This window comes from Salvelinus alpinus, chromosome 6 (genome assembly GCF_045679555.1).
Source record: "Salvelinus alpinus chromosome 6, SLU_Salpinus.1, whole genome shotgun sequence".
Lineage (NCBI taxonomy): Eukaryota > Metazoa > Chordata > Actinopteri > Salmoniformes > Salmonidae > Salvelinus > Salvelinus alpinus.
This window is the reverse complement of record NC_092091.1, coordinates 94,946,576-94,959,075: the sequence shown is the minus strand read 5'-3', so window position 1 is coordinate 94,959,075 and position 12,500 is coordinate 94,946,576. Positions and strand designations below refer to the sequence as shown.

The window sequence follows — 12,500 nt, the reverse complement described above, 5'->3', positions numbered from 1 at the left end:
ACCACCACCACCATTATCACCACCACCACCACCACCATTATCACCACCACCACCATTATCACCACCACCACCATTATCACCACCACCACCATTATCACCACCACCACCACCATCATCATCACCACCATCACCATTATCACCACCACCACCATTATCACCACCACCACCACCACCACCACCAGCACCACCACCACCATCATCATCACCACCATTATCACCACCACCACCACCACCATCATCATCACCACCATCACCATAATTATAATATAATATTCAGTACCTTCTTGATGCCGACTGGGTGGCGGTACTCGTTCAACACCTGCCAGTCTTCCACCAGGATACACACTACCACACCCCTCTGGAGGAGGAGACATGGAGTTACTAGGATTAACAGGATACACACTACCACACCCCTCTGGAGGAGGAGACATGGAGTTACTAGGATTAACAGGATACACACTACCACACCCCTCTGGAGGAGGAGACATGGAGTTACTAGGATTAACAGGATACACACTACCACACCCCTCTGGAGGAGGAGACATGGGGTTACTAGGATTAACAGGATACACACTACCACACCCCTCTGGAGGAGGAGACATGGAGTTACTAGGATTAACAGGATACACTACCACACCCCTCTGGAGGAGGAGACATGGAGTTACTAGGATTAACAGGATACACACTACCACACCCCTCTGGAGGAGGAGACATGGAGTTACTAGGATTAACAGGATACACACTACCACACCCCTCTGGAGGAGGAGACATGGAGTTACTAGAATTAACAGGATACACACTACCACACCCCTCTGGAGGAGGAGACATGGAGTTACTAGGATTAACAGGATACACACTACCACACCCCTCTGGAGGAGGAGGAGACATGGAGTTACTAGGATTAACAGGATACACACTACCACACCCCTCTGGAGGAGGAGACATGGAGTTACTAGGATTAACAGGATACACACTACCACACCCCTCTGGAGGAGGAGACATGGAGTTACTAGGATTAACAGGATACACACTACCACACCCCTCTGGAGGAGGAGACATGGAGTTACTAGGATTAACAGGATACACACTACCACACCCCTCTGGAGGAGGAGACATGGAGTTACTAGGATTAACAGGATACACACTACCACACCCCTCTGGAGGAGGAGGAGACATGGGGTTACTAGGATTAACAGGATACACACTACCACACCCCTCTGGAGGAGGAGACATGGAGTTACTAGGATTAACAGGATACACACTACCACACCCCTCTGGAGGAGGAGACATGGAGTTACTAGGATTAACAGGATACACACTACCACACCCCTCTGGAGGAGGAGACATGGAGTTACTAAGATTAACAGGATACACACTACCACACCCCTCTGGAGGAGGAGACATGGAGTTACTAGGATTAACAGGATACACACTACCACACCCCTCTGGAGGAGGAGGAGACATGGAGTTACTAGGATTAACAGGATACACACTACCACACCCCTCTGGAGGAGGAGACATGGAGTTACTAGGATTAACAGGATACACACTACCACACCCCTCTGGAGGAGGAGACATGGAGTTACTAGGATTAACAGGATACACACTACCACACCCCTCTGGAGGAGGAGACATGGAGTTACTAGGATTAACAGGATACACACTACCACACCCCTCTGGAGGAGGAGACATGGAGTTACTAGAATTAACAGGATACACACTACCACACCCCTCTGGAGGAGGAGACATGGAGTTACTAGGATTAACAGGATACACACTACCACACCCCTCTGGAGGAGGAGGAGACATGGAGTTACTAGGATTAACAGGATACACACTACCACACCCCTCTGGAGGAGGAGACATGGAGTTACTAGGATTAACAGGATACACACTACCACACCCCTCTGGAGGAGGAGACATGGAGTTACTAGGATTAACAGGATACACACTACCACACCCCTCTGGAGGAGGAGACATGGAGTTACTAGGATTAACAGGATACACACTACCACACCCCTCTGGAGGAGGAGACATGGAGTTACTAGGATTAACAGGATACACACTACCACACCCCTCTGGAGGAGGAGACATGGGGTTACTAGGATTAACAGGATACACACTACCACACCCCTCTGGAGGAGGAGACATGGAGTTACTAGGATTAACAGGATACACACTACCACACCCCTCTGGAGGAGGAGACATGGAGTTACTAGGATTAACAGGATACACACTACCACACCCCTCTGGAGGAGGAGACATGGAGTTACTAAGATTAACAGGATACACACTACCACACCCCTCTGGAGGAGGAGACATGGAGTTACTAGGATTAACAGGATACACACTACCACACCCCTCTGGAGGAGGAGGAGACATGGAGTTACTAGGATTAACAGGATACACACTACCACACCCCTCTGGAGGAGGAGACATGGAGTTACTAGGATTAACAGGATACACACTACCACACCCCTCTGGAGGAGGAGACATGGGGTTACTAGGATTAACAGGATACACACTACCACACCCCTCTGGAGGAGGAGACATGGAGTTACTAGGATTAACAGGATACACACTACCACACCCCTCTGGAGGAGGAGACATGGAGTTACTAGGATTAACAGGATACACACTACCACACCCCTCTGGAGGAGGAGACATGGAGTTACTAGGATTAACAGGATACACACTACCACACCCCTCTGGAGGAGGAGACATGGAGTTACTAGGATTAACAGGATACACACTACCACACCCCTCTGGAGGAGGAGACATGGAGTTACTAGAATTAACAGGATACACACTACCACACCCCTCTGGAGGAGGAGACATGGAGTTACTAGGATTAACAGGATACACACTACCACACCCCTCTGGAGGAGGAGGAGACATGGAGTTACTAGGATTAACAGGATACACACTACCACACCCCTCTGGAGGAGGAGACATGGAGTTACTAGGATTAACAGGATACACACTACCACACCCCTCTGGAGGAGGAGACATGGAGTTACTAGGATTAACAGGATACACACTACCACACCCCTCTGGAGGAGGAGACATGGGGTTACTAGGATACACACTACCACACCCCTCTGGAGGAGGAGACATGGAGTTACTAGGATTAACAGGATACACACTACCACACCCCTCTGGAGGAGGAGACATGGAGTTACTAGGATACACACTACCACACCCCTCTGGAGGAGGAGACATGGAGTTACTAGGATTAACAGGATACACACTACCACACCCCTCTGGAGGAGGAGACATGGAGTTACTAGGATTAACAGGATACACACTACCACACCCCTCTGGAGGAGGAGACATGGAGTTACTAGGATTAACAGGATACACACTACCACACCCCTCTGGAGGAGGAGGAGACATGGGGTTACTAGGATTAACAGGATACACACTACCACACCCCTCTGGAGGAGGAGACATGGAGTTACTAGGATTAACAGGATACACACTACCACACCCCTCTGGAGGAGGAGACATGGAGTTACTAGGATACACACTACCACACCCCTCTGGAGGAGGAGACATGGAGTTACTAGGATTAACAGGATACACACTACCACACCCCTCTGGAGGAGGAGGAGACATGGAGTTACTAGGATTAACAGGATACACACTACCACACCCCTCTGGAGGAGGAGACATGGAGTTACTAGGATTAACAGGATACACACTACCACACCCCTCTGGAGGAGGAGGAGACATGGAGTTACTAGGATTAACAGGATACACACTACCACACCCCTCTGGAGGAGGAGACATGGAGTTACTAGGATTAACAGGATACACACTACCACACCCCTCTGGAGGAGGAGGGACATGGGGTTACTAGGATTAACAGGATACACACTACCACACCCCTCTGGAGGAGGAGACATGGAGTTACTAGGATTAACAGGATACACACTACCACACCCCTCTGGAGGAGGAGACATGGAGTTACTAGGATTAACAGGATACACACTACCACACCCCTCTGGAGGAGGAGGAGACATGGAGTTACTAGGATTAACAGGATACACACTACCACACCCCTCTGGAGGAGGAGACATGGAGTTACTAGGATTAACAGGATACACACTACCACACCCCTCTGGAGGAGGAGACATGGAGTTACTAGGATTAACAGGATACACACTACCACACCCCTCTGGAGGAGGAGGAGACATGGAGTTACTAGGATTAACAGGATACACACTACCACACCCCTCTGGAGGAGGAGACATGGAGTTACTAGGATTAACAGGATACACACTACCACACCCCTCTGGAGGAGGAGACATGGAGTTACTAGGATACACACTACCACACCCCTCTGGAGGAGGAGGAGACATGGAGTTACTAGGATTAACAGGATACACACTACCACACCCCTCTGGAGGAGGAGACATGGAGTTACTAGGATTAACAGGATACACACTACCACACCCCTCTGGAGGAGGAGGAGACATGGAGTTACTAGGATTAACAGGATACACACTACCACACCCCTCTGGAGGAGGAGACATGGAGTTACTAGGATTAACAGGATACACACTACCACACCCCTCTGGAGGAGGAGGAGACATGGAGTTACTAGGATTAACAGGATACACACTACCACACCCCTCTGGAGGAGGAGACATGGAGTTACTAGGATTAACAGGATACACACTACCACACCCCTCTGGAGGAGGAGACATGGAGTTACTAGGATTAACAGGATACACACTACCACACCCCTCTGGAGGAGGAGACATGGAGTTACTAGGATTAACAGGATACACACTACCACACCCCTCTGGAGGAGGAGGAGACATGGAGTTACTAGGATTAACAGGATACACACTACCACACCCCTCTGGAGGAGGAGACATGGAGTTACTAGGATTAACAGGATACACACTACCACACCCCTCTGGAGGAGGAGACATGGAGTTACTAGGATTAACAGGATACACACTACCACACCCCTCTGGAGGAGGAGGAGACATGGAGTTACTAGGATTAACAGGATACACACTACCACACCCCTCTGGAGGAGGAGACATGGAGTTACTAGGATTAACAGGATACACACTACCACACCCCTCTGGAGGAGGAGACATGGAGTTACTAGGATACACACTACCACACCCCTCTGGAGGAGGAGGAGACATGGAGTTACTAGGATTAACAGGATACACACTACCACACCCCTCTGGAGGAGGAGGAGACATGGAGTTACTAGGATTAACAGGATACACACTACCACACCCCTCTGGAGGAGGAGACATGGAGTTACTAGGATTAACAGGATACACACTACCACACCCCTCTGGAGGAGGAGACATGGAGTTACTAGGATTAACAGGATACACACTACCACACCCCTCTGGAGGAGGGAGACATGGGGTTACTAGGATTAACAGGATACACACTACCACACCCCTCTGGAGGAGGAGACATGGGGTTACTAGGATACACACTACCACACCCCTCTGGAGGAGGAGACATGGAGTTACTAGGATACACACTACCACACCCCTCTGGAGGAGGAGACATGGAGTTACTAGGATTAACAGGATACACACTACCACACCCCTCTGGAGGAGGAGGAGACATGGAGTTACTAGGATTAACAGGATACACACTACCACACCCCTCTGGAGGAGGAGACATGGGGTTACTAGGATTAACAGGATACACACTACCACACCCCTCTGGAGGAGGAGACATGGAGTTACTAGGATTAACAGGATACACACTACCACACCCCTCTGGAGGAGGAGACATGGAGTTACTAGGATTAACAGGATACACACTACCACACCCCTCTGGAGGAGGAGACATGGGGTTACTAGGATACACACTACCACACCCCTCTGGAGGAGGAGACATGGAGTTACTAGGATTAACAGGATACACACTACCACACCCCTCTGGAGGAGGAGACATGGAGTTACTAGGATACACACTACCACACCCCTCTGGAGGAGGAGACATGGAGTTACTAGGATTAACAGGATACACACTACCACACCCCTCTGGAGGAGGAGACATGGAGTTACTAGGATTAACAGGATACACACTACCACACCCCTCTGGAGGAGGAGACATGGAGTTACTAGGATTAACAGGATACACACTACCACACCCCTCTGGAGGAGGAGACATGGGGTTACTAGGATTAACAGGATACACACTACCACACCCCTCTGGAGGAGGAGACATGGAGTTACTAGGATTAACAGGATACACACTACCACACCCCTCTGGAGGAGGAGACATGGAGTTACTAGGATACACACTACCACACCCCTCTGGAGGAGGAGACATGGAGTTACTAGGATTAACAGGATACACACTACCACACCCCTCTGGAGGAGGAGGAGACATGGAGTTACTAGGATTAACAGGATACACACTACCACACCCCTCTGGAGGAGGAGACATGGAGTTACTAGGATCACACACTACCACACCCCTCTGGAGGAGGAGACATGGAGTTACTAGGATTAACAGGATACACACTACCACACCCCTCTGGAGGAGGAGGAGACATGGAGTTACTAGGATTAACAGGATACACACTACCACACCCCTCTGGAGGAGGAGACATGGGGTTACTAGGATTAACAGGATACACACTACCACACCCCTCTGGAGGAGGAGACATGGAGTTACTAGGATTAACAGGATACACACTACCACACCCCTCTGGAGGAGGAGACATGGAGTTACTAGGATTAACAGGATACACACTACCACACCCCTCTGGAGGAGGAGACATGGAGTTACTAGGATTAACAGGATACACACTACCACACCCCTCTGGAGGAGGAGACATGGAGTTACTAGGATACACACTACCACACCCCTCTGGAGGAGGAGGAGACATGGAGTTACTAGGATTAACAGGATACACACTACCACACCCCTCTGGAGGAGGAGACATGGAGTTACTAGGATTAACAGGATACACACTACCACACCCCTCTGGAGGAGGAGGAGACATGGAGTTACTAGGATTAACAGGATACACACTACCACACCCCTCTGGAGGAGGAGGAGACATGGAGTTACTAGGATTAACAGGATACACACTACCACACCCCTCTGGAGGAGGAGGAGACATGGGGTTACTAGGATTAACAGGATACACACTACCACACCCCTCTGGAGGAGGAGACATGGAGTTACTAGGATTAACAGGATACACACTACCACACCCCTCTGGAGGAGGAGACATGGAGTTACTAGGATTAACAGGATACACACTACCACACCCCTCTGGAGGAGGAGACATGGAGTTACTAGGATTAACAGGATACACACTACCACACCCCTCTGGAGGAGGAGACATGGAGTTACTAGGATTAACAGGATACACACTACCACACCCCTCTGGAGGAGGAGGAGACATGGAGTTACTAGGATTAACAGGATACACACTACCACACCCCTCTGGAGGAGGAGACATGGAGTTACTAGGATTAACAGGATACACACTACCACACCCCTCTGGAGGAGGAGACATGGAGTTACTAGGATTAACAGGATACACACTACCACACCCCTCTGGAGGAGGAGACATGGAGTTACTAGGATTAACAGGATACACACTACCACACCCCTCTGGAGGAGGAGACATGGAGTTACTAGGATTAACAGGATACACACTACCACACCCCTCTGGAGGAGGAGACATGGAGTTACTAGGATACACACTACCACACCCCTCTGGAGGAGGAGGAGACATGGAGTTACTAGGATTAACAGGATACACACTACCACACCCCTCTGGAGGAGGAGACATGGAGTTACTAGGATTAACAGGATACACACTACCACACCCCTCTGGAGGAGGGAGACATGGAGTTACTAGGATTAACAGGATACACACTACCACACCCCTCTGGAGGAGGAGGAGACATGGAGTTACTAGGATTAACAGGATACACACTACCACACCCCTCTGGAGGAGGAGACATGGAGTTACTAGGATTAACAGGATACACACTACCACACCCCTCTGGAGGAGGAGACATGGAGTTACTAGGATTAACAGGATACACACTACCACACCCCTCTGGAGGAGGGAGACATGGGGTTACTAGGATTAACAGGATACACACTACCACACCCCTCTGGAGGAGGAGACATGGGGTTACTAGGATACACACTACCACACCCCTCTGGAGGAGGAGACATGGAGTTACTAGGATACACACTACCACACCCCTCTGGAGGAGGAGACATGGAGTTACTAGGATTAACAGGATACACACTACCACACCCCTCTGGAGGAGGAGGAGACATGGAGTTACTAGGATTAACAGGATACACACTACCACACCCCTCTGGAGGAGGAGACATGGGGTTACTAGGATTAACAGGATACACACTACCACACCCCTCTGGAGGAGGAGACATGGAGTTACTAGGATTAACAGGATACACACTACCACACCCCTCTGGAGGAGGAGACATGGAGTTACTAGGATTAACAGGATACACACTACCACACCCCTCTGGAGGAGGAGACATGGGGTTACTAGGATACACACTACCCCACCCCTCTGGAGGAGGAGACATGGAGTTACTAGGATTAACAGGATACACACTACCACACCCCTCTGGAGGAGGAGACATGGAGTTACTAGGATTAACAGGATACACACTACCACACCCCTCTGGAGGAGGAGACATGGAGTTACTAGGATTAACAGGATACACACTACCACACCCCTCTGGAGGAGGAGACATGGGGTTACTAGGATTAACAGGATACACACTACCACACCCCTCTGGAGGAGGAGACATGGGGTTACTAGGATTAACAGGATACACACTACCACACCCCTCTGGAGGAGGAGACATGGAGTTACTAGGATTAACAGGATACACACTACCACACCCCTCTGGAGGAGGAGACATGGAGTTACTAGGATACACACTACCACACCCCTCTGGAGGAGGAGACATGGAGTTACTAGGATTAACAGGATACACACTACCACACCCCTCTGGAGGAGGAGGAGACATGGAGTTACTAGGATTAACAGGATACACACTACCACACCCCTCTGGAGGAGGAGACATGGAGTTACTAGGATACACACTACCACACCCCTCTGGAGGAGGAGACATGGAGTTACTAGGATTAACAGGATACACACTACCACACCCCTCTGGAGGAGGAGGAGACATGGAGTTACTAGGATTAACAGGATACACACTACCACACCCCTCTGGAGGAGGAGACATGGAGTTACTAGGATTAACAGGATACACACTACCACACCCCTCTGGAGGAGGAGACATGGAGTTACTAGGATTAACAGGATACACACTACCACACCCCTCTGGAGGAGGAGACATGGAGTTACTAGGATTAACAGGATACACACTACCACACCCCTCTGGAGGAGGAGACATGGAGTTACTAGGATTAACAGGATACACACTACCACACCCCTCTGGAGGAGGAGACATGGAGTTACTAGGATTAACAGGATACACACTACCACACCCCTCTGGAGGAGGAGACATGGAGTTACTAGGATTAACAGGATACACACTACCACACCCCTCTGGAGGAGGAGGAGACATGGAGTTACTAGGATTAACAGGATACACACTACCACACCCCTCTGGAGGAGGAGACATGGAGTTACTAGGATTAACAGGATACACACTACCACACCCCTCTGGAGGAGGAGACATGGAGTTACTAGGATTAACAGGATACACACTACCACACCCCTCTGGAGGAGGAGACATGGAGTTACTAGGATTAACAGGATACACACTACCACACCACTCTGGAGGAGGAGACATGGAGTTACTAGGATTAACAGGATACACACTACCACACCCCTCTGGAGGAGGAGACATGGAGTTACTAGGATTAACAGGATACACACTACCACACCCCTCTGGAGGAGGAGACATGGAGTTACTAGGATTAACAGGATACACACTACCACACCCCTCTGGAGGAGGAGACATGGGGTTACTAGGATTAACAGGATACACACTACCACACCCCTCTGGAGGAGGAGACATGGAGTTACTAGGATTAACAGGATACACACTACCACACCCCTCTGGAGGAGGAGACATGGAGTTACTAGGATACACACTACCACACCCCTCTGGAGGAGGAGACATGGGGTTACTAGGATTAACAGGATACACACTACCACACCCCTCTGGAGGAGGAGGAGACATGGAGTTACTAGGATTAACAGGATACACACTACCACACCACTCTGGAGGAGGAGACATGGAGTTACTAGGATTAACAGGATACACACTACCACACCCCTCTGGAGGAGGAGACATGGGGTTACTAGGATTAACAGGATACACACTACCACACCCCTCTGGAGGAGGAGGAGACATGGAGTTACTAGGATTAACAGGATACACACTACCACACCCCTCTGGAGGAGGAGACATGGAGTTACTAGGATTAACAGGATACACACTACCACACCCCTCTGGAGGAGGAGGAGACATGGAGTTACTAGGATTAACAGGATACACACTACCACACCCCTCTGGAGGAGGAGACATGGAGTTACTAGGATTAACAGGATACACACTACCACACCCCTCTGGAGGAGGAGACATGGAGTTACTAGGATTAACAGGGATACACACTACCACACCCCTCTGGAGGAGGAGACATGGAGTTACTAGGATTAACAGGATACACACTACCACACCCCTCTGGAGGAGGAGACATGGGGTTACTAGGATTAACAGGATACACACTACCACACCCCTCTGGAGGAGGAGGAGACATGGAGTTACTAGGATTAACAGGATACACACTACCACACCACTCTGGAGGAGGAGACATGGAGTTACTAGGATTAACAGGATACACACTACCACACCCCTCTGGAGGAGGAGACATGGGGTTACTAGGATTAACAGGATACACACTACCACACCCCTCTGGAGGAGGAGGAGACATGGAGTTACTAGGATTAACAGGATACACACTACCATACCCCTCTGGAGGAGGAGACATGGAGTTACTAGGATTAACAGGATACACACTACCACACCCCTCTGGAGGAGGAGACATGGAGTTACTAGGATTAACAGGGATACACACTACCACACCCCTCTGGAGGAGGAGACATGGAGGGACAAGGAACATACATGCTTGGAGGTGTGTGTGTGTGTGTGTGTGTGTGTGTGTGTGTGTGTGTGTGTGTGTGTGTGTGTGTGTGTGTGTGTGTGTGTGTGTGTGTGTGTGTGTGTGTGTTACATCAGTCCCGTAGAACAGGAAGTCATTAGTGAGGGCGTGGCTGACGATGTGTTCTTTACGGTCTCCGTCTGGAAACAGCCTGGTCTGTCTCTGTTCCTGTTGGTCCTCGCCCTCCATCTACACACACACACACACACACCATAATGTTACTTGGTTATTACTATTATGATGATAGTCTCTGTCTATCACAGTGTGCGTGTATGTAGTAGAAGGTACTTCTCTGTTTCAGCTGTTATGGTCTGTACCCAAACACCACCCTCCCCTCTCCTCACCCCCCCTCCCCTCTCCTCACCCCCTCCTCCCCTCTCCTCACCCCCCTCTCCTCTCCTCACCCCCCCTCTCCTCACCCCCTCCTCCCCTCTCCTCACCCCCCCTCCCTCTCCTCACCCCCCCTCCCCTCCTCAGCCCCCTCTCCCCCCTCACCCCCTCCTCCCCTCTCCTCACCCCCCTCTCCTCTCCTCACCCCCCCTCTCCTCACCCCCTCCTCCCCTCTCCTCACCCCCCCTCTCCTCACCCCCCCTCCCTCTCCTCACCCCCCCTCCCCTCCTCAGCCCCCTCTCCCCCCCTCCCCTCCCCTCCCTCCCCTCTCCACCCCTCTCCTCACCCCCCCTCCCCTCCCCTCCCCCTCTCCACCCCTCTCCTCACCCCCCCTCTCCCCCCTCTCCTCCCTCCCCTCTCCACCCCTCTCCTCACCCTCCCCCTCCCTCCCCTCTCCTCACCTCCCCTCTCCCCTCCCCCTCCCTCCCCTCTCCTCACCTCCCCTCTCCCCTCCCCCTCCCTCCCCTCTCCCCTCCACCCTCCCCCCCTCTCCTCACCATGTGTAGCTGTACTTTCCCCTCAAACAGAGCCGCTGCGTATTCTGAGTTCAGACACATGCTGGCGATCGTCCCCAAATACTCCATGTCCTTCAGCCTCTCCACACCTGATACACAATGTTAACACACACACAGTGTTAACACACACATCAAATACACACACAGTGTTAACACACACATCAAATACACACACAGTGTTAACACACACATCAAATACACACACAGTGTTAACACACACATCAAATACACACACAGTGTTTACACACACATCAAATACACACACACACACACATCAAATACACACACACACATCAAATACACACACAATGTTTACACACACATCAAATACACACACAATGTTTACACACACATCAAATACACACACAATGTTTAAAAACACATCAAAT

General features: G+C 50.5%; 1 protein-coding gene across 3 annotated transcripts in view; it reads right to left on the bottom strand.

Annotated features, from left to right (window-relative positions):
- Positions 1-12,500, bottom strand: part of wdr19 (WD repeat domain 19) — a 71,885-nt gene that overhangs the window by 31,593 nt on the left and 27,792 nt on the right. For all 3 annotated transcript variants that reach the window (XM_071408456.1, XM_071408454.1, XM_071408455.1), the window contains exons 13-15: positions 12,094-12,200; positions 11,279-11,395; positions 281-358 (exon numbers count right to left, since the gene is read on the bottom strand). In XM_071408456.1, the coding sequence (XP_071264557.1) occupies positions 281-358; positions 11,279-11,395; positions 12,094-12,200 (302 nt within the window). The remainder of the gene's footprint in view (positions 1-280; positions 359-11,278; positions 11,396-12,093; positions 12,201-12,500) is intronic.